This window comes from Salmo trutta, chromosome 6, assembly GCF_901001165.1.
Source record: "Salmo trutta chromosome 6, fSalTru1.1, whole genome shotgun sequence".
NCBI lineage: Eukaryota > Metazoa > Chordata > Actinopteri > Salmoniformes > Salmonidae > Salmo > Salmo trutta.
The window spans coordinates 24,775,551-24,800,322 of NC_042962.1; the positions used below are offsets into that span (position 1 = coordinate 24,775,551).

At 41.1% G+C, this 24,772-nt stretch overlaps 1 protein-coding gene across 1 annotated transcript in view; it reads left to right on the forward strand.

Annotated features, from left to right (window-relative positions):
• LOC115195718 (F-box/LRR-repeat protein 7) overlaps positions 1-24,772 on the forward strand; it is a 36,412-nt gene that overhangs the window by 3,778 nt on the left and 7,862 nt on the right. Inside the window, exon 2 of the mRNA XM_029755873.1 lies at positions 911-1,000. Within this exon, the coding sequence (XP_029611733.1) occupies positions 911-1,000 (90 nt within the window). The remainder of the gene's footprint in view (positions 1-910; positions 1,001-24,772) is intronic.

Consider the following 24,772-nt stretch of genomic DNA (forward strand, 5'->3'; position numbering starts at 1 on the left):
TTTTCAACAGCTAAGCTGAACTGTGTCCTGGGGGCAGCTTTTTTTTTGCACTAGCCATCTTCCAGAGCTCTTACTTTCCTCTAACAGCGTTCATGCATGTTAACCACATTTCTCTGGCGTTGTCTAGTCCATGTCCATGAGTGGCCTTGATGTGCGTATAAGTATGTGTACATAGGCGTGTGTTGTGTGGGTGTAACTGTTTGGGAAGACCTAGGAGGCTCTCACGCTGGGTGAAGGCACTGACCTCGCTTCAGCTCAGCGAAGCCACAAAGCTGCATTTATGATCTGACGGAGGAATGAGGTGCAGTAAAAAAATAATGTCCACTAACAGCCTCTTGGCCCTCAGAGAGGAGTGAGAGGAGAGCATGCCATCAGCAGCTTTTCATGGAGAAGAAAACAGCTAGAAACCAACCATCTAGACTAAACTCACAGCATATAGTTAAGCTGTGTACTACTGAGTACGGACCATACATCTAGTTATTCTACATACAGAATACTGCTTACAGCTGGGACCACTACACTGCATGGCCCAAGAGGACCTATGAAGCTGCAATCGCAGATCATATGTGATTACTCATTTCCCTCTCTGACAGGACAGCCTTTCCCTTCTGTCTTTTCCATTTTCTTGGAAGCAGGGGTTAAAGGAGAAACGTGATTCCTATTCCAAATGGAATGGGGGACACACTATCATAGGAAGCAACCAACAAAAATGTTGAACACATGCCAAGGTGAAATGTCCAACTGAAACTGAGGGAGGCAAAAGTCTTCAAGGACAGCAGAGATGGCTCTCCATGTTTCCATAGTATGCTATTCTTCTGTTGGTTAAACCCTTTCAGATATCTCACCCTATCAATATCAATAGACACTCTTTCATGAGTGTAACATCTATGTATGTTTTCTTTGTCCACAGGTAAAGGTAGCTCCAGCATATCCTCTGACATTAGTTCGAGTACAGATCACACACCGACCAAAGCTCCAAAGAATGTGGCTACCACCGAAGGTAAGGCATCTGGTGCTCATTATTCAACCCCCCCTCCCCCACCCCTTTTCTGTAATACTGCCTATTTTTGGAGAAACTTGTGTGTTCCTGGGATAACCCTAAATTGAAAACAAACTCACGGCTCTCATCAGAGCTAAGGAGCCGGAGGCTTTTCTTATGCTTTGTTTCAAATCTCCTGCCCCCTCGAAGAGGAAGAATGCTTGTCCAAACTGGTAATATCAGGGTTGAGTGTTGTCAGTGATCGTGTGTGTGTGTGTGTGTGTGTGTGTGTGTGTGTGTGTGTGTGTGTGTGTGTGTGTGTGTGTGTGTGTGTGTGTGTGTGTGTGTGTGTGTGCGCGCGTGTGTGTCTGCCGGTGCGAAAAAGAGAGAGAAAAGGAGAGAGAGAGGGAGAGAGAAAGAAGACCAATGGGAAATGCTGAAGAGAACATATAGTACTGTGATGTATTACATTGTCTAGCAATAGCAGGAATAGCTAAAAAGATGCCAATTTTCTGCTATTTGTTTGGTCTGGAATGCATGGCCATTTAGCTGATCCATTAGGTTGTATCATCGGTGTAGTGGTTAGCTCTGTGCCTCTCACAAATAGATCCTCTCCTTCCAAGCAGACATTGTTCCACTGTGGCTCTCCTTCTCCTTCCTCCAACCCCAGTTCCCAGTGAGTATGCCCAGGCAATGTGCCAACCTGGCTACATCAGGGTCCTGCTCTTCATTGTGCTAGTGTGTTTGTAACTCCTGTCGATTTTGTGGTTGTCAAATCATCAAATAAAATCTCCAGGATATGAAGACAGTTGCATATATCCAAGCAATGCTCTGGCTTTGGTAGAAAAATACTCTCCAATATGTGTAACATATGTCTTTCTTGAGGGTATGTCAATCTGTTTGACAGTTCGTCAATCAAAGGAGCTGACTGACTGCTTGCATTTATGGAATTAAACCCTAAATGTCTCCTTTTCTATCAGCAGTTTAGAATGTTTCATTTAACTCTACTTAGCGTCTGCTGAGCTTCAATCTCCTCAAACCCATCATAGACAAAGGTCAGGCAGTTTTCCCTTTAAGAGAAAAAATGGCATAGGCTTTGAAACCATCTTTAGACAAACACACACACACACACACACACACACACACACACACACACACACACTCCATTGTATGGACACCAATCTTTTTATATTTGCTTTGAAAGAGAGGAATGAGGTGTTCTTGTGGAGCTTCCCACAAGAAAACAAACACATTGGCTACCCAGTACTTCTGGCTGTCACTCAGTCATACATTTCAAGGTGTTGCTGAGAGAAGAGAATATAAATAAGACTATTTTGCTGTGAAACTTCAAATTATATCAGATGCAATTTTTGTTTCATACAAAAATGGGCATGTATGTGCATATTAGTGATGCGTGGGTCAGCTGTTTGTCACCCGCCTGCAATTGCTAATAACACATCTGCCATTTCCTTGACTATATGTGATAAAGTGGAAATGTGATGCCCGCACTAACCGCAAATACAGAGAAAATGCGCTGTACAGTCAGAGATGGCGGAATAATTTTTTAGATAGGCTTATGTTTCTGCTTATAATTTCCAACATTTTGGTAGGCTATTTGTCAACTTGTTTATAATTAGATACATTAGATACATTCAGTAAATAAACCCTTGCTCACCAGAATAATGTCATAAATCGATAGAATGAATACTTCAATGCAGTTGACATTGGTAAAGTTTGTTTTTGCTTTCCTCTTCCACCTCTACTTCTCTCATGCAGCAAAGACATTTAGGGACCGGGTAGAAAATACAATAATTCCAAAAATACAGGAAGGATTTTCCATGCAAAATTTCCAAATGAGATCAGTTTGGCCGGTTTTAAGGAAATTAAAATCTGTTAAAACGACCCAACAGGTTTTTAATAAGATTTCAGACAGCTTGAATTAATATTTATGTGGTTGAAATACTATCAGCTTTTATGATGTTGATAAAGATAGCACCTTTACAGACGTTCCCTAACCGCACATTCATTCTCTCAAGATGCTAAAATAAATAAATAATATTTCTGTTCCTGAGTCAAAATTTACATTTGGTGTATCATTTTACTGCAATAACTGCTTTATTTCTGCAGGAGTAAATATTATATTAGGCTATGTGAGAGGTTATGGACCTACAGTCAGTGTCCATATTTCATTTAGGATACTATTCCATTTAACCCATCGGAACAGTACAATTCCCTTGAAGACCCAATCTTGTGACTGTCGAATTTGTATACCGCCTCACAATCATCACACATATCATAGCCGTATAGCCATCACTGCTATCATCCTCTTTTAACACTTCACCAAATCTTTCCCAAACATTAGTCTACTATTCTGGCCCTCCCTTCTTTATTTTCAACTCTCCATTTTGCAGATTTTCTGTTATTGAGTTATTCTTTTTCCCTCAGTGGATTGACGTTAACTTTTTCTTCCCAAGTTCCCAAAAGCATTTGGCGTGTATTTGGCGCACTACAGTTAGGCCCTAAAGCTTAGGCCTAGGCTACGCACTAACGCCAGATACAAATAATGAAAGCAAACCTCAATGTAGCCTATAGATATGAATTGCACAAAAATGATACATTTATGGACTTTTAATGGATAGTTTTCTCTTTTTTCATGACCCTAAACCTGCCAACCCGTAGATATAATTGCGGGGACTGTGGGTTATGAGTCAACCCACTCATCACTAGTGCACATGTATTGGTCTTAAGTTCTTTCAATGACTGGTTCCGTAATGGACCACTCATTGGCTAATAAAATTAACAATAATAAACATTAATGTTCATTAATGTTAATGAATAATCCAATTAACCATTTGTGAACTGTAACAAGTCAATTCAGATGGAGTTTTGGTCTACTACTCTCAGCTTGGGTTCAAACAAGGCAGAGTATTGTTCCTCTCCAGACTACATTAGGCTCAGAGGGAAACGTTGACTCACCATTATCTCTCCATCGAGGAGCTGCTGGAACCTTCACTGGGGTATTATGGGAAATTACTAATTGTGCCTTGTGTGTCTGCTAGCTAGGAGAACAACCTGTACGGGAGAGTGGGCCGCGGTCGGTGGCTGCCCAACCATAATTCCGCTCCTGTGTTATGACAGAAATTGTTATTTTTTTCTTCCTGCTAAGTGGGAGTAATTACATGGTCTGGAACCACCACAACCACAGCCAGTTTGCTTTCGTGACTCCCAAGCCCCCCCCCCCACACACACACACACTCCACCCAGCCCCACGGCCCTCTAAACTAATCAGGATGCAGGCTGCTCCTGCACAAAATCACACATTGGCTCAGAACTCAGATCTGGAGGCATGGTCCATCACATTTCCTGGCCTTGGGAGCTTGGGAGTCACGAAAGCAAACTGGCTTTGCCAAACTTGCTGATTGGGAGAGGATCCTCTCTAGGCTATTGGAACTAGCTACGGTTTGCATTCAGTAGCAGCACGGCTAATTTCATGATGACGCATCACTTGGATTATGTGAAGTCATCTGGGTGGCCTCATTTAATTGTGTACCTTCATAAGAAGAACAATAATATTGCATCAGTCTTGGCTTGGAAAGTTGTCAACCCTCACTGCACATTTGGATGTGATATCATGATTAAAGTGTTTGATGAAACCAGACTTTACACAATACAACTGGTCCACATTGGGGCACAGAAGTTAAAACCTGTTTGGGATAGGGGGTGGTATTTTCACGTCCGGATGAAAAGTGTACCCAAAGTAAACTGCCTGCTACTCAGGCCCAGAAGCTAGGATATGCATATAATTGGTAGATTTGGATCGAAAACACTCTAAAGTTTCTAAAACTGTTAAAATTATGTCTGTTGAGGTGACAGTGTTTTCAATGGGATTTATATGTGGATCTAGATTTCTAAGGCACCTGCATGCAGTTCCTATCGCTTCCACTGGATGTCAACAGTCTTTAGAAATTGGTTGATGTTTTTCTTTTGAGTAATGAAGAAGTATTGCTGTTCAGAACGAGGGTCGAGTCTAGTGTACTGTTGTGGTTGGGGCGCGCGACCTGAAAGCTCGCTCCACATTGTTTTCGTCCTGTATTGAACACAGTTTATCCCATCTTAAATTTGAGCAATTATTTACGTTAAAAAATACCTAAAGTTGTATTAGGAAAGTTGTTTGAAATGTTTGGATCAAGACTACAGGTAACCTATTAGATATTTTGTAGTCATGTTGCGCGAGTTGGAACCAGTGTTTTTCTGAATAAAACGCGCCAAATAAATTGACATTTTGGAGATATAACGACGGAATTTATCGAACAAAAGGAACATTTATGATGTTTATGGGACATATTGGAGTGTCAACAGAAGAAGATCTTCAAAGATAAGGCATAAATTCTATCGTTATTTCTGAGTTTTGTGTCGCGCCTGGCGGGTTGAATTATGATTGTCATGTGTTTGTTTGATGGGGTGCTGTCCTCAGATAATAGCATGGTTTGCTTTCGCTGTAAAGCCTTTTTGAAATCTGACACGGTGGCTAGATTAACAAGAAGTTCGGCTTTAATTTGGTGTATTGCACTTGTGAATGTATGAAAGTTAAATATTTTTAATATTATTATTTTTATTTCGCGCTCTGCAGTTTCTCCGGATATTGTCGAAATGTTCTGCTAGCGGAACCCCTATCCCAAACAAGTTTTAAAGATAGGACCTTGTTTTTGCTTCATTGTAGGACATATATTACCAACATGCAGTAGACTGTTGCAGAGTTTATTTGAGGGTTTTGGAATTTGTTCATTCCATTGGCTTGCCGTGCACCTGCATCAAGTCACTCTTTGGGATTTAGCTCCCTTGTGTTTTCCCAGAACCTTCTTGTGGTTCAGCAATACTTCTTCATGCCATTTTTCCACATGAAGAAGATGAAGAGTTATACCCCTCTTCTCCATCACAGCGGATCTAAGCAAGTGGAAAATACCTTTTGATGAAGTCATCCAATATCATTCTGTGATATGTGTTTTTTATGGCTATTGAGGAGAGCTTGTGGGCTTAAACAGCTGACCTGCTTATTAGCTTCAGACTGTACATTCCTCCTCTGGGATGGATGAGGTTGAAGACTCCCAGCATGGGTTAAACCATGGCCCTGCAGTCTGGGCCTGCTTGGAGGGTTTTCTTTGGCACGGTTCTACTCTGGGGTGGAATGTGGTTCAGCCATAGAAATAGGATGTGTAGAACTCCTATAGTATTTAGTCATCTCAGCACCCAGAACCTATAGTATTTAGCAACTGTGGCTGTTTTAGATACCGCATATGTAGTTGAGAGTGAGAAATTATAATATGAAAAATCCCACTTGGTATAGTAGTATCAGGCTTCTTCAGTCACAGATAAGAGAGTGATTCATTCGAAAGTTGACCATGTCAAAGCCATGCACCTTCTGTGTTGTCATCCCCCCCAAACCTACCAGCAATTTGTTCTGGCACCAGGAAGGCAACTTAGAAACAGTGAATGGTGGGAAAAATACACATGCCTGCTTCCTTCCTGTCTGACCAGGAACAAAAGAAAAGTGAAACAGTTTGTAGGGAAAAGTAGCCATTACTCTTCTACTCGTGAACATGATAAAATAATATGAGGTGTAATTGTTAATGTAAAAGTGTGATAAGGAATCAGGCTCTGTTGGCCATTGGAATCAAACTAATTATTCTTTCAGTTAATTTCATACCAATATCAAATCCAATTTCCCCAGCCTAATACATTTCTTATTGGATTATTGCAAGATCCATAGTAGCCTCTCAATTAGCAATGGCATAGTCATTCAGCAACCCACACAGGATATGGAGCCAAATATTCAAATCCAATAATCCACATTTATTGTCCTCCATACAATAATCAGCCTCTGGCCAGTCTGAAGTGTGTTTCCACTTGGCTACTCTGAAGTCAGCGAGGGTCAGCAATGCAGTCTAAACAGTGCAAAGTAGAAAACTCTGCTGTCTCCAAAATGTTAACATTTTGATCCTCCAAAGGACGATAAATCCCTTGAATTCCAGCTGTTTGTAAACTACTCGCCCCATAGACTCATGATCCATTTATTTTGTATGCTCAAGTATATACACTACATGATCAAAAGTATGTGGACACCTGCTCATCGAACATCTCATTCCAAAATCATGGGCATTAATATGGAGTTTGCACTCTTCTGGGAAGCCTTTCCACTAGCTGTTGGAACATTGCTGCGGGGACTTGAACCACAAGAGCATTAGCGAGGTCAGGCGATTAGGCCTGGCTCGCAGTCGGTGTTCCAATTCATGCCGAAGGTGTTCGATGGGGTTGAGGTCAGGGCAGGCCAGTTAAGTTCTTCCACACCGATCTGGACAAACCATTTCTGTATGGACCTCGCTTTGTGCACAGTTGCATCACTCCAGAGAACACGTTTTCACTGCTCCAGAGTCCAATGGCAGGGAACTTTACACCACTCCAGCCAACACTTGGCATCATGCGGCCGCTCAGCCATGGAAACCCATTTCATTAAGCTCTTGAAAAACAGTTCTGGTGCCTACATTTACATTTGAGTCATTTAGCAGACACTCTTATCCAGAGCAACTTACAGTGGTGAGTGCTTACATTTTCATACTTTTCATACTGGTCCCCCATGGGACTCAAACCCACAACCCTGGTGGCGTTGCAAGCACCATGCTCTACCAACTGAGCTACACGGGACTGTGCAGATGTTGATACTCGGCGGTCCCATTCTGTGAGCTTGTGTGGCCTATCACTTCGGGGCTGAGCCGTTGTTGCTCCTAGATGTTTCCACGTCACAATAACAGCACTTACAGTTGACTGGGGCAGCTCTAGCGGGACAGAAATTTGATGAACTGACTTGTTGGAAAGGTGGCATCCTGTAACGGTGCCACGTTGAAAGTCCCTGAGCTCTTCAGTAAGGCTGTTCTACTGCCAATGTTTGTGTATGGAGATTACATGGCTGTGTGCTCAATTTTATACACCTGTCAGCAACGGGTGTGGCTGAAATAGCTGAATCCACTAATTTGAAGGGGTGCCCACATACTTTTGTATTTACAGTATAGTGTATATATGATGTATGTTAATGTAGATTTTTCATTGTCAGATATGAAATGGTCTGAGGAGATGTTGGTCTGTTATGATGAACAGCACTACACAGGATATTCCATAGTGTTACTATAAGCTACAAAACCTTACCAGTGGGTACTAGTAAGATTCCTCAAGACAGTATTTTTATAAACAGCTATCATCAAAACCTTCTGTGTTTTCAGTGCACTGATCATAAATAACACAGTTAATTTATTAGTGATTGAGCGGGTTGTTCCCTAACCAAACAATAACACAGACCCCTGACAAACTTCACACTTTTGCGGCAGCGCTGTGTTTTCCGAGCATTAGCAGAATGTTTTTGCCACACCGAGAGAGGCGGTCTACCCATCATTTGTCCTCCAGCCTGACAGCTGTGTTGAAAGGTGCTCAAACAGGCATGGCGGTTTGTTTAGAGGAGGAAGCTGTTTCTATATGGAAATGTCTTGCAGGTGCTAGACTGCCAGCGTTGTAGACCCTGACCCCATGTTTGACTTCTAGTGGCAGACCAAGCAGAGCTGTGTTTGAGGTCTGCTTGAAAGAAGTTACATGTAGGTCTACGTTATGACAGCTCCTCTACAAGGGATAACATACGTAATACCCCACCTTGCAGTAAAGAAATAGCAAGGATCTGTCAATGTAGGCCAAACAGTGTTCCAATCTTAAATCATCGTAATATGGAGGGTAGATGGATTAATAAACTATAGTTGCCCTGTTTTAGTTTGGTTTAGATACTTTACTCCCTCCAGGCAGGACATAGTCCCACTTGTTTGAATGCAGTTGCAGTGTTGGTTTCTTTCACTCTGAATCCCACTTTTCAGTATTATAACTGGAGCATGTTCGACAGGAGTTGGGAAAGACGCCATGTGGTCCCGCTAGTCAGGTTTTGGCTGTACAACACCTGGATCTGTGTGAGTCTGTGTGCCAATATGACATCAGATGTGGATATAGGGCTTTACCTTGCTCTGGTTTATCTCTTCCTTTCGCTCTGTGGGTTGTGTCACTACTCAGTAGAGCAAGTGACAGCTGTGGTGGAAGCAACCATGCCATATGGATGAAAATTACAGCCCTATATCCAGGGGTTTTAAAGCCAGAGCAGAAGACATGTAGCAAAGCATCTGGGATGTTCTCTACATTTCCTCCAATCATAACACAGTGAAATACATAGGTTTGGGAATACTTTCCTCATTGGCTGCGATCTACTGTGCATCTGTTGCAAATGGCTAAGGAACAGATCAACATTTACTGGGGGGAGGGATGGCCCAAAATAGGGGAGGGTTGTCAAACTGATTTTTTTTTGCTTTGGGGAGGGTTCTGTTTTTTTAATCCAGCACAGGGGAAGGTTGTGTGTTTTTTCCCTGGTTTACATTCTCTATTCTAATCGTATTTTCCCTATAAACAATAGCTTGACTTACTTTTGATATTACCTTAATACAGTTTACAAATGTTTGTGAAGGTTTGGTGTGGCTATTATTAAGCTTTAGCTACTGGAGGTCTATGATATGAAGGCAGTGCGCCCCGGCGCTCCAACTGACTCCGACAGTTTAACTTGAGGAAGACTGTTTCAGTTACTCCTATAATCTAACAATATCATGCTTATCTTTATACAAAATATTTGTATATATGTATGAATTACCCTCCTCCTGTATGTCTATATCTGTACAGCAGACGCAGTAGCCATCTGACATAAAGAAATGCATATATCTATGGGGTTTGGCCTAAGCTTCTCTTCCATTATGCAGACTAATATATACAGTTGAAGTCGGAAGTTTACATACACCTTAGCCAAATACATTTAAACTTAGTTTTTCACAATTCCTGACATTTAATCATAGTAAACATTTCCTGTCTTAGGTCAATTAGGATCACCACTTTATTTTAAGAATGTGAAATGTCAGAATAATAGTAGAGAGAATGATTTATTTCAGCTTTTATTTCTTTCATCACCTTCCAAGTGGGTCAGAAGTTTACATACACTCAATTAGTATTTGGTAGCATTGCCTTTAAATTGTTTAACTTGGGCCAAACGTTTCGGGTAGCCTTCCACAAGCTTCCCACAATAAATTGGGTGAATGTTGGCCCATTCCTCCTGACAGAGCTGGAGTAACTGAGTCAGGTTTGTAGGCCTCTTTGCTCGCACACGCTTTCTCAGGTCTGCCCACAAATTTTCTATGGGATTGAGGTCAGGGCTTTGTGATCGCCACTCCAATACCTTGACTTTTGTCACGAACGTCGTTGGAAGCATACTTGGACCAAAGCGCAGCGTGATCTGGGTTCCACATGTATATTAAATGAAACTCTCAAAAAACAATAAAGAATAAACGAACACGTGAAGCTATGGAGTGCTCACAGGCAACTACACATAAACAAAATAGAGTGGGGAAATGGCTGCCTAAATATGATCCCCAATCATCAATCCCCAATCATCAACGATAAACAGCTGCCTCTGATTGGGAACCATACCAGGCCAACATAGAATAGAATAACCTAGATTACCCACCCTAGTCACACCCCGACCTAACCAATATAGAGAATAAAAGGCTCTCTATGGTCAGGGCATGACAACTTTGTTGTCCTTAAGCCATTTTGCCACAACTTTGGAAGTATGCTTGTGTCCATTTCGAAGACCCATTTGCGACCAAGCTTTAACTTCCTGACTGATGTCTTGAGATGTTTCTTCAATATATCCACATAATTTTCCTCCCTCATGATGCCATTCATTTGGTGAAGTGCACCAGTCCTTCCTGCAGCAAAGCACCCAACAACATGATGCTGCCACCCCTGTGCTTCATGGTTGGGATGGTGTTCTTCGGCTTGCAAGCCTCCCCCATTTTCTTCCAAACGTAACGATGGTCATTATGGCCAAACAGTTATATTTTTGTTTCATCAAACCAGAGGACATTTCTTCAAAAAGTATGATCTTTGTCCCCATGTGCAGTTGCAAACCGTAGTCTGGCTTTTTATGACGGTTTTGGAGCAGTGGCTTCTTCCTTGCTGAGTGGCCTTTCAGGTTATGTCGATATAGGACTCGTTTAATGTGGATATAGATACTTTTGTACCTGTTTCCTCTAGCATCTTCACACGGTCCTTTGCTGTTGTTCTGGGATTGATTTGCACTTTTCTCACCAAAGTACATTCATCTCTAGGAGACAGAACGCGTCTCCTTCCTGAGCGGTATGACGGCTGCGTGGTCCCATGGTGTTCATACTTGTGTACTATTGTTTGTACAGATGAACGTGGTACCTTCAGGCGTTTGGAAATTGCTCCCAAGGATGAACCAGACTTGTGGAGGTCTACAATTTTTCTTTCTGAGGTCTTGGCTGATTTCTTTTGATTTTCCCATGATTTCAAGCAAAGAGGCACTGAGTTTGAAGGTAGGCCTTGAAATACATCCACAGGTACACCTCCAATTGACTCAAATTATGTCAATTAGCCTATCAGAGGCTTCTAAAGCCATGACATCATTTTCTGGAATTTTCCAAGCTGTTTAAAGGCACAGTCAACTTAGGGTATGTAAACTTCTGACCCACAGGAATTGTGATACAGTGAATTCTAAGTGAAATAATCTGTCTGTGAACAATGGTTGGAAAAATGACTTGTGTCATGCAGAAAGTAGATGTCCTAATCGACTTGCCAAAACTATAGTTTGTGAACAAGAAATTTGTGGAGTGGTTGAAAAACGAGTTTTAATGACTCCAACCTAAGTGTATGTAAACTTCCGACTTCAACTGTAAATGTGGCTCATTTGGCCAACATCCCTCGTTTATCGCACCAGGTTGCATCTGAATGCATGTGGGTGTCTGTAATTTAAAAAAAAATGTCTGTTAAATTCAAATCTTTCCTGTCATGTTGTCTGGTGCAAAACATTGTATAGGCAGGGAGAGTGGTCAGTGCACTCTCAATCATCTGGCCAGGAGCCCTGCGTGGCATCGACTGTGCCACAAAGCATGCTGAAGTGACAAAGACTATTTCCACAATTTGACATTATTTTGAGTTAATTCTATGAGCGGGGAGGGTGTTCCGTTTATTTAACAGTACAAGGGAAGGGTCATGTGAAAATATTTTTAATGTTGGGTAGGGCTGTCATTTTTTTTATGACACTTTGAGTTGGACCAGCCCACTGCCCCCCAGTACATGTAGATCTGTCCCTAACGTGTCCTCTCTATCTATGTATCATGGCCAGCATTCCACACCTGCTGTCCACACTGTCACTAAACTAAAGATTGCTAAATCTACATGTATAGTACACTACCTCAAGCACGCTCTATGTCCAGGAGCAGCAGTTGGTTAGAAGACATTAAGCACTTCCTGCTTTTCCCTCTTGATATCCTGCTTTAGCAACCTGTAAATGTTGCATCAGCTTCTAATGTTTCTACAGTCAGCGCTTTGCAAGAGGCTGGATCAGTTCTGCCCTGACGCCAAATTGCTTTTGGAGCCTCAGAATGTCATCTTCGTTCAGAGAAATTAGTGCTGTGATACATAGACACACAATGGCCTCTCTCTGAGCTGAGAGAGTTGGAGCAGATCAGGCCTGGGTTTGGCTGTTGGATGTCTGAGGGTCTGCAGTCCTCCTCAGCGAAGATTTACGAAGTGAGGAGAGGCGAGGGGGAGGGATTGTGTGTCCTTGGAGCAGACACGGAGGCCTTTTTTTTTCGAGGCCCTGAGGATATTAGTGTTGTTTTGAGGGTATGTGTCAGAAGGGCCAGAGGACACGTGGTGCTGCTCATGCTCAGTGAGGAGCAGGCTGTTTGGGAGAGAAAAGTCATGCTAGTCGTTCTAAAACTCCCACAGTTTCCTGCCCTAGTATGCACATTGTAAGCGAAGCGCCAGGTTCCATTGTACTCGGGCTTGTCTGGTGACGTAGCTGCTTCCTGTAGTGAAGGCCTTGGTGACAGGCAAGCTGATGCACTGCACTGCAATCTCAGCATCCACTTATTCAACTCAAGATGGGAGAGACTTAGTATTCTCCCACAAATCCCATTAAACTTTCTCTGCCCTTATTAGGACTCAGTCTTCCAAAAATGAGATATAAAGGCCATATGGTTTTATAGAGCCATTGTAACCCAATACTGGCCTAGATGCTGACAGCAGGTTCTGTCTCTCTATTTTGGATCGTTTTGCTGTCCTTATCAATTACGTTAGAGCCCCTACAGACAGTACACAAAAGCCTGGCCGCTGGTTTCGACATCTGAAACCATAGAGCATTTCTTATTACAGTGCCTTCAGAAAGTATTCATATACCCTTGTCTTATTCCACATTTTGTTTTGTAACAGCTTGAATTCACCCATTTATACGCAATACCCAGTAATGACAAAGTGAAAACATGTTTTTAGAAATGTTTGCAAATTTATTGAAAATGAAATATAGAAATATCAAATTTATGTTAGTATTCACACCCCTGAGTCAATACACGTTATAATCACCTTTGACAGCAATTACAGCTGTGAGTCTCTAAGCGCTTTGCACACTTGGATTGTACAATATTTGCACATTATTATTTTTTGAATTCTTCAAGCTCTGTCAAGTTGGTGCTTGATTCCATAGATTTTCAAGACGATTTCATTCAAAACTACAACTAGTCCACTCAGGAACATTCAATGTCGTCTTGGTAATAGTGCTGAGCGGTTAAGCGAAAGTCTGGTTATTATTTTGTTTTTTAAACAACTAATTGACCGATCTCGATTAAATTATTTTAATTCCATTTTATTCCATTTATTTTCTGTGAGCTCAATGCGCAGTTTCTGTAGAGGTAAATCAGATCCAGCCTGAACTGTGCAATGTTGTAGTTTCCAACAGGCCAATATTCTACATAGTTTAGCACAGAAAACGTAGTACAGTAATTAACTTTAATTCCCATAATCCATTGTGCCGGCCTGCTTGTCCAGTATGTGTGGAGCACTGAGCTATAATAAGAATGGTTTGGAATGGAGACAGAGAAGAGAGAACGAGCGATCGAGAGGGATCGAAAACAGATGCTTTGCGAGGTATCTCTACCTGAAAATACATGATCTAAGTGATTGATAGTTGGTATTCAGCAATCATAAAAGTTTGCCTTATTTACTTTGAAGAACTACTAAAATAATGACAGCATAGGCAGCAGCTCTATAGAGATGAGATGATGACTTGGAATGAAATAATAAAGTAATCAAATAAAACCAATATTTTCTTAAAGTATAGTAATGTGAATAAATGATGGTTAATAAGTGATAATATATATATATATTTTACTTGTATTAATTGTTTTATTCTGTGTTGTTACAGCATTCAACCCACATAATGCATAGTGCATTTAATGTCTAAGAAAATAATCAAAATCGAAATCAATATTTTTTTTAACCATCGGACAGAAACCGAACCGACCTCAAAGAGCACTAATCGTTTAGCACCAGTAGAGGTGCATGGGTAAAATCACTGAGGAAGCCAAGCCAAGCCAGTAAAAAAAAGCGATATTACAACATATGTTGTGATAATTGCTTTGTTTGTTCTATAACCCATTCGTTCATACACCACTGTGATATACAATAAGGCCGTAACACCAAAAAGACAACAGTCACATAGTGGCGGAATAAATTAAACTACACATACGTTTATTTCATCACAAAACTGTAGAGCAACATCTGTCTGGTGAAGTCCACAAAGAAAATATTGCATGTAACATACCGTTATATCACCTGCAACGTGGTCAAGTAAGTTCATGTTTTCAACAGTTTAGAAAACAGCAACCGATTTAGTCCCACGGAGTTACAGCAAGTCAGCACAAAGACAACAGGAGTACTTCCTCCGCTATTCCAGCACCATTTCAACTTAAACATTTAAACATAATCAAATCAACAAGGCTAATTATGCTTATTTTAACACACTGAAAACAAACTTAAAGATTCCCAAAATAATTTAGCCCAATCAATGTTTGTAAATATCATGTGGCTTACCATGGTACTGATTTCTGTCTGTCTGTGTTTGTGTGTGTGTACGTGCATGCGTGAAAAAACGTTTTTTTTTTTTACTCACCCTACTTGTAGACTAGTTGAATGCCAATACCATCCTCCTCTCTTTCATGTTGGCAAGACGTTCTATGGCTCTGTCATACAGTACACTTTTAGTTGTTGTCATAAGCTACCTAGCTAAAATGCTTGCTAGCCAAACTTCCTCGCATGGGCTACAATGAACAACAGAACCAACTAAGTTAGCTAGCTAGTTAACGTGAGCCTACTAGGCTATATATTGGTCTCAGGCCAGTGGCACAACATATTTATTTATGGTTTGACCATAATCATTGGCCTGTACAGAGTCCAAATCCCCATCTCCATTCATTGGAAATGGCCGATTTAGCAAGCTAGCTACTGAAAGACATCAAAACAAGCAGACCAGAAACACACGTTTTTCCTGAAAGTTACATTTTGCTTAGGAGGTGATTTGATTGGTCTGAAGCCAAATCCAAACTGGCTTCCCTTGAGGGGTTTGTTTTGCTGCACCAGGACAACTCACAGTTGAGCTCAGCTCAACACTGATTGGCTAATTATTTTTTAATTGTTTTATGAAGGGAGGCAAAGTGCTTGCTGGCATCAATCAGTCAAATGCTACAGCGGCAACAGGTTATACAATAAAAAATATAATAATACTAGTAGGAAAGGTTTTCATCTTTAGCTCACAACCTGTGGATACTATACGATTAGAAAGGTTCAAAATGTATGTAAAACATCACAACACAATGGAAAAATATATTGCACATGGAAACCAAACGAGGGTGGTCTATGGTGATAGGTGGGATGGGCTGAGAGTGGCTGGGGGTTGGGATTAAAGAGCTTATGTTTGGTAATGTATTATTGTTATGTGACTGCTTTATATAAAAGTACCATGTATGTAAAATGTGTATGCTAAATGTTTATGTAAAATGTATGTGTAAAAAGTATATGTAGCAGAAAAACTGTAAAAAACTAAAAGGATGTGTCCTCGGAAGAGGGGGAAGTGTAATGGCTTTTGTCGTAATGAAAAGGGGACCAAAACGCAGCGTGGTAAGTGCTCATATTTATTCATATAACGAAACACTTAAACAAAGAAACAAAACGAAAGCAAAACAGTTTCGTCAGGCAACAGACAACTAAACGGAAAACAACTACCCACAAACACAGGTAGGAAAAGGCTGCCTAAGTATGATTCCCAATCAGAGACAACGATAGACAGCTGCCTCTGATTAGGAACCATACTCGGCCAAAGAAATACAATACATAGAATGCCCACCCCATATCACACCCTGACCTAACTAAACAGAGGAAAACGGCTCTCTCAGGTGAGGGCATGACAGGAAGTGGTGGATGGGCTAATAAACTCTCTTTTGGTCCAGACAGCATCATATACATGGGCTACACATACTGAGACAGAGGGGACACTGTTTTCCTCATTCTGATGATTTCTCTGGTGAGATTCAGCCACTTGCAAATTTATGGGAAATTTTGAAAACACAAAGAGAGATGAAAGATACATTCATTTGCTTTCTAATGATCATGATCTTTTCCTCAAAGAAGTTCATGAATTTATTACTGCTGAAGTGAAAGCCATCCTCTCTTGGGGAATGCTGCTTTTTAGTTAGCTTTGCGACAGTATCAAAAATAAATTTCGGATTGTTCTTATTTTCCTCAATTAAGTTGGAAAAATAGGATGATCGAGCAGCAGTGAGGGCTCTTCGATACTGCACGGTACTGTCTTTCCAAGCAAGTTGGAAGACTTTCAGTTTGGTGTGGCGCCATTTCCGTTCCAATTTTCTGGAAGCTTGCTTCAGAGCTCGGGTATTTTCTGTATACCAGGGAGCTAGTTTCTTATGACAAATGTTTGTAGTTTTTAGGGCTGCAACTGCATCTAGGGTTTTGCGCAAGGTTAAATTGAGTTCCTCAGTTAGGTGGTTAATAACCTGTTGGGGCTAGGGGGCAGTATTTGCACGGCCGGATAAAAAACGTACCCGATTTAAACTGGTTACTACTCTTGCCCGGAAATGAGAATATGCATATAATTGGTAGATTTGGATAGAAAACACTCTAAAGTTTCTAAAACTTTTTGAATGGTGTCTGTGAGTATAACAGAACTCATATGGCAGGCAAAAACCTGAGAAGATTCCATACAGGAAGTGCCCTCTCTGACAATTTGTTCTCCTTCTGTGGCATCTCTATCGAAAATACAGCATCTCTGCTGTAATGTGACATTTTCTAAGGCTTCCATTGGCTCTCAGAAGGCGCCAGAAAGTGGAATGACGTCTCTCCTGTCTCTGGGCGAAAAACAGCAGGAGATTTTGTGAGTGGTCAGGCTGAGAACAGTGACACTGGAGATGTGCGTTCATGTGAATTCTCCATTTTTTTCTTTCAGCCTTTGAATGAATACAATGTCGCCCGGTTGGAATATTATCGCTATTTTACGAGAACAATAGCATAAAAATTGATTTTAAGCAGCGTTTGACATGTTTCGAAGTACGGTAATGGAATATTTAGAATTTTTTTGTCACGAAATGCGCTCGCGCGTCACCCTTCGGATACTGACCTGAACGCACGAACAAAACGGAGGTATTTGAATATAACTATGGATTATTTGGAACCAAAACAACATTTGTTGTTGAAGTAGAAGTCCTGGGAGTGCATTCTGCCGAAGAACAGCAAAGGTAATCCAATTTTTCTTATAGTAAATCTGAGTTTGGTGAGGGCCAAACTTGGTGGGTGTCAAATTAGCTAGCCGTGATGGCCGGGCTATGTACTCAGAATATTGCAAAATGTGCTTTCGCCGAAAACCTATTTTAAAATCTGACACAGCGATTGCATAAAGGAGTTCTGTATCTATATTTCTTAAAATAATTGTTATATATTTTGTGAACGTTAATCGTGAGTAATTTAGTAAATTCACCAGAAGTTTTCGGTGGGGATGCTAGTTCTGAACATCACATGCAAATGTAAAAAGCTGGTTTTTGATATAAATATGAACTTGATTGCATGTATTGTATAACATAATGTCCTAGGAGTGTCATCTGATGAAGATCATCAAAGGTTAGTGCTGCATTTAGCTGTGGTTTTGGTTTTTGTGACATATATGCTTGCTTTGAAAATGGCTGTGTGATTATTTTTGGCAGGGTACTCTCCTGACATAATCTAATGTTTTGCTTTCGCTGTAAAGCCTTTTTGAAATCAGACAATGTGGTTATATTAACGAGAGTCTTGTCTTTAAAATGGTGTAAAATAGTCATATGTTTGAGAAATTGAAGTTATAGCATTTTTGAGGTATTTGTATTTCGCGCCACGCGATTCCACTGGCTGTTGACTAGGTGGGACGCAAACGTCCCACCTTGCCCAGGGAGGTTAACTGATTTTTGTCCTCTGACGTCCTTGGGTAGGCAGAGGGAGTCCGGAAGGGCATCAAGGAATCTTTGGGTTGTCTCAGAATTTATAGTATGACTTTTGATGCTCCTTGGTTGGGGTCTGAGCAGATTATTTGTTGCGATTGCAAATGTAATAAAATGGTGGTCCGATAGTCCAGGATTATGAGGAAAAACATTTATTCCGTGGGACAAAACTAGGTCCAGAGCATGACTGTGGCAGTGAGTAGGTCCAGAGACATGTTGGACAAAACCCACTGAGTCGATGATGGCTTCGAAAGCCTTTTGGAGTGGGTCTGTGGACTTTTCCATGTGAATATTAAAGTCACCAAAACTTTGAATATTATCTGCTATGACTACAATGTCTGATAGGAGTTCAGGGAACTCAGTGAGGAACGCTGTATTTTGCCCAGGAGGCCTGTAAACAGTAGCTATAAAAAGTGATTGAGTAGGCTGCATAGATTTCATGACTAGAAGCTCAAAAGACGAAAACTTCGGGGTTTTTTTGTAAATTGAAATTTGCTATCGTAAATGTTAGCAACACCTCCGCCTTTGCGGGATGCAGGGGGGATATGGTCACTAGTGTAACCAGGAGGTGAGGCCTCATTTAACATAGTAAATTCATCAGGCCTAAGCCATATTTCAGTTAGGCCAATCACATCAAGATTATGATCAGTGATTAGTTCATTGACTATAACTGCCTTTGAAGTGAGGGATCTAACATTAAGTAGCCCTATTTTGAGATGTGAGGTATCATGATCTCTTTCAATAATGTCAGGAATGGAGGAGGTCTTTATTCTAGTGAGATTGCTAGGGCGAACACCGCCATGTTTAGTTTTGCCCAACCAAGGTCAAGGCACAGACACGGTCTCAATGGGGATAGCTGAGCTGACTACACTGACTGTGCTAGTGGCAGACTCCACTAAGCTGGCAGGCTGGCTAACAGCCTGCTGCCTGGCCTGCACCCTATTTCATTGTGGAGTTAGGGGAGTTAGAGCCCTGTCTATGTTCGTAGATAAGATGAGAGCACCCCTCCAGCTAGGATGGAGTCCATCACTCCTCAACAGGCCAGGCTTGGTCCTGTTTGTGGGTGAGTCCCAGAAAGAGGGCCAATTATTTACAAATTCTATCTTTTGGGAGGGGCAGAAAACAGTTTTCAACCAGCGATTGAGTTGTGAGACTCTGCTGTAGAGCTCATCACTCCCCCTAACTGGGAGGGGGCCAGAGACAATTACTCGATGCCGACACATCTTTCTAGCTGATTTACACGCTGAAGCTATGTTTGGTATTATGAAGTCACTACAAGGTTGTTGATCCATCCTCAGTTTTCGCTTATCAAAGCCATTAAACTCTGTAACGGTTTTAAAATCACCATTGGCCTCATGGTGAAATCCCTGAGCGGTTTCCTTCCTCTCCGGCAACTGAGTTAGAAAGGACACCTGTATCTTTGTAGTGACTACAGTAGGTGTATCAATACACCATCCAAAGTATAATTAATAACCTTACCATGCTCAAAGGGATATTCCATGTCTGCTTTTTAGTTTTTACCCATGTATCAATAGGGAAAAATTCCCTGGTCTTTCTGTTTGAATCTGTGTTTGAAATTCACTGCACGACCGAGGGACTTTACAGATAGTTGTATGTGTGGGGTACAGAGATGAGGTAGTCATTCAAAAATCATGTTAAACACTAATATTGCACACAGAGTGAGTCCATGCAACTTATTATGTGACTTGTTAAGCACAATTTGACTCCTGAACTTATTTAGGCTAGCCATAACAAAGGGGTTGAATACTTATTGGCTCTAGACATTTCAGTTTTTCATAAAAATGTCTAAAAACATAATTCCACTTTGTCATTATGGTGTATTGTATGTAGGCCAGTGACACAACATCTCAATTCAATACATTTTTTATTCAGGCTGTAACACAACAAAATGTGGAAAAGGTCAAAGGGTGTGAATACTTTCTGAAGGCACTGTATGTGCTGGTTTCTTTGTGATACAGTTTTTCCTAGGTTGATTTGGAAAAGGGACTAGACGATGTCCTATTCACTGTCAGTTAGGATTTAGAAATGAGTGTCACTGACTTTCTCACATACCCCACCCCCTTTTCTTGGCAAAACAACCACAGTGGAAAAGACCGATGGGAAAGAACTTGTCACAGGAGTAATGGCACTGAGGTAATGAATTGGACTGTCTTGCCAGACACTGTAGCATTAGCCCACTGGCAAGAGCTAGAGTCATGGAAGCTCTTGCAGTGTTCTTGAAAAGAGCTCTTTGGTGTACTGCTGGACTGCGTTGAGGTCTGGATTGACCCAGCCTGAACACTTCTCTCAGGCTTCGGTTAAGTCTGTGGCATCTTTTGCCAATTTATCTTTCGCCCTCTCTCTTTTTCTTCCTGTATCTAGTTTATTAGGATGAATCTTGACCTGGAGACAGAGCTGAGGGATTTCCACTAGATGGGCCAGCTGCAAAGTCAAAATTGTCTATATATCATATAAATGCAAGAAAACAAAAATGTACTTTTTGGTCTTAATTTAAGATTAGGGTTAGGCATAAGAACAGCAGTGGGGTTAAGGTTATGGTTAGATTTAAAATCAGATTGTATTACTTTGTGGCTGTCCCAGCTAGTGACTACCCTGCAGAGCTGCCTCCAGTACATGAGTCATCCCAATAAATGGCCACCTGCTTCTCCTTGTTGTTGTCCTCATAGTTGTCTTCTCTCCTCTCCCTCTCATTCTTCACTCTACCTTTTTTCAACTTCTGTTGAGTTTATGATGCACAAAACGACTATCTGATCATCTTTATTATTATGGCTGAGGACTATATGGGTCATTTTATATGGATCATCATTGGTTTGGGTATCAGTGAGGAATTATTTTAGCCCAACATGCCTTGCTGTGGTTGCACACTTAAAATACATCAGTTTCTCTTTCATTTTTCCCCCTAAAATAGTTTGTGCATGTTAAATACCAGATGTTTGACTACTTTCTCTCTGATGTCTCAAACTAAAGGAATCTTACACCATCTGTACCCCTTGTAAATTCATGTCTAGAGTAATCAGCTGGGTGAGATATGTCCTTTTAATTACAGGTTTGCAAGTAATACAGAAACATCAAATGTGATTACACTATCGTGTTGAACTACCATGATTGATAAAACATATGGTAGGAAGGAGTTCATTCAAAAGGGGACAAAGGATAGTTCTTTAGCCAATAGCATTTCACACACATCACACAAAAGAGTAATCAATACTTTTCCAGTTTGTGTTTATTTCTTTTTTAAAAATTTACCCGATGAACTTGGGTGTTTTATATTTCAGGTCATTTGTTTTGGCTGGATTTATGTGTTATGTCTGTCGGTTGTTTGTCTGCATATTTGTGTATGTCTGAAATCTAACTTGGTTTATTAGCCCAGCATGCTGGTTTCTATTAGAATAATACTGAACTTGGACTGGCAAAAGCAGTGTCTGCATGTTTTTTAATGGCAGTACGTGTTTGTCTCACCATTGGGATGGAAGTGAAGGGCTTTGAAGACACTTCAAGGATCTATTCCTTCCGATGCATAGAACCGCCGATGAAAGTTCAACTTTTATGAGTCATGCTCTGGCTACCGAGGCTTGACTGATGCTGAGGTTGGACTCAACAGTTTCTCGTAAAACTCTTGTTTTCAATTAAAGTTACAAAATGATCAAGACGGCTGAAGTTTTTGTTTCTTCAGCAAACAGTAAAAGTAGAGAGGGTTTCAAAACCGTTCGGTTTTGAAAAGAACAGATAGCAAAGATTTGAACTACCGCTGTACTTGCAGTTGGCTCAATCAACTAGTTGACATGAGCCTAAGTTGATACCTTTTGTCTCTTACAGAGAGCAAAGAGACTTAGCTGTGTATCCTCCAAAAGAAACCCAGGTGCTCAGACTCAAAATAGAGTGAATCAAAAGAAAAGAAAAGCTGTCTTCATTTAACTTTTCCCACCAGCTGCGTGAAAGTGTGGATAGGAGCTATGGGGGAAATGTAGCCTAATTAGGAGCACTGTGATTCTCTGGGTTTGGAATGCTCTTATGATCAGTGAGTGACATGTAATTACGGAATTTGGATGTTGCTCCTTGTCCAGTGGCAGCTGGCCATGTCTCCTGCATGCAAAATCCATAGTATCAGTTAGGATTTGGATGATGAAACTAAGGCTTGTTCATCCATCAAAATGAATGGCATATGTACAGTTGAAGTCGAATGTTTACAGACACTTAGGTTGGAGTCATTAAAATTCGTTTTTCAACCACTCCACAAATTTCTTGATCACAAACTATAGTTTTGGCAAGTCGGTTAGGATGCATGACACAAGTCATTTTTCTAACAATTGTTTACAGACAGATTATTTCACTTATAATTCCCTGTATCACAATTCCAGTGGGTCAGAAGTTTACATACACTAAGTTGACTGTGCCTTTAAACAGCTTGGAAAATTCCAGAAAATTATGTCATGGCTTTAGAAGCTTCTGATAGGCTAATTGACATCATTTGAGTCAATTGGAGGTGTACCTGTGGATGTATTTCAAGGCCTACCTTCAAACTCAGTGCCTCTTTGCTTGACTACAAATTGTAGACCTCCACAAGTCTGGTTCATCCTTGGGAGCAATTTCCAAATGCCTGAAGGTACCACATTCATCTGTACAAACAATAGTACGCAAGTATAAACACCATGGGACCACCCAGCCGTCATACCACTCAGGAAGGAGACACCTTCTGTCTCCTAGAGATGAACGTACTTTGGTGCGAAAGTACAAATCAATCCCAGATCAACAGCAAAGGACCTTGTGAAGATGCTGGAGGAAACAGGTACAAAAGTGTCTATATCCATAGTAAAACAAGTCCTATATCGACATAACCTGAAAGGCCGCTCAGCAAGGAAGAAGCCACTGCTCCAAAACCGCCATAAAAAGCCAGACTACGGTTTGGATACTATGGATATAGACACTTTTGTACCTGTTTCCTCCAGCATCTTCACAAGGTCCTTTGCTGTTGTTCTGGGATTGATTTGTACTTTTCGCACCAAAGTACGTTCATCTCTAGGAGACAGAAGGTGTCTCCTTCCTGAGTGGTATGACGGCTGGGTGGTCCCATGGTGTTTATACTTGCGTACTATTGTTTGTACAGATGAATGTGGTAACTTCAGGCATTTGGAAATTGCTCCCAAGGATGAACCAGACTTGTGGAGGTCTACAATTTGTAGTCAAGCAAAGAGGCACATCGGGACAAAGATCGTACTTTTTGGAGAAATGTCCACTGGTCGGATGAAACAGCCCTGTCAGGAGGAATGGGCCAAAATTCACCCAACTTATTGTGGGAAGCTTGTGGAAGGCTACCTGAAACGTTTGACCCAAGTTAAACAATTTAAAGGCAATGCTACGTAGTACTAATTGAGTGTATGTAAACTTCTGACCCACTGGGAATGTGATGAAAGAAATAAAAGCTGAAATTAATCATTCTCTCTACTATTATTCTGACATTTCACATTCTTAAAATAAAGTGGTGATCTTAACTGACCTAAGACAGGGACATTTTACTAGGATTAAATGTCAGGAATTGTGAAAAACTGAGTTTCAATGTATTTGGCTAAGGTGTATATAAACTTCTGACTTCAACTGTACTTATATGTACATATTCTCATTCACCCCTTTATATTTGTGTGTATTAGGTAGTTGTTGGGCAATTGTTAGATTACTTGTTAGATTTGTGTGTATTCGGTAGTTGTTTGGGAATTGTTAGATTACTTGTTAGATATTACTGCACTGTTGGATCTAGAATCACAAGCATTTCACTACACTCACATTAAAATCTGCTAACCATGTGTATGTGACCAATAAAGTTTGATTTGATTTGGTTTGCTGTTTCAGCATGACAATGCCCCTGTGCCGAAAGCGAGGTCTATACAAAAATGGTTTGTTGAGATCGGTGTGGAATAACTTGACTGGCCTGCACAGAGCTCTGACCTCAACCCCATCGAACACCTTTGGGATGAATTGGAACGCCGACTGCGAGCCAGGCCTAATCGCCCAACATCAGTGCCCGACCTCACTAATGTTCTTCTTGTTGAATGGAAGCAAGTCCCTGCTGCAATGTTCCAATATCTTGCGGAAAGCCTTCCCAGCAGAGGGGAGGCTGTTATAGCAGCAAATGGGGGACCAACTCCATATTAACACCCATGATATTAATGCCCACATACTTTTGGTCATGTAGTGCATCAAGTGGAACCCACTATGAATGGACCACCCAGTATGAGAATGGGCAAAGCATTTAAATGCAGACCAAGGCCAGCACTAGTTCTTGAGAACCCCCGACCCGCAACCCGAAAGTTCCAAC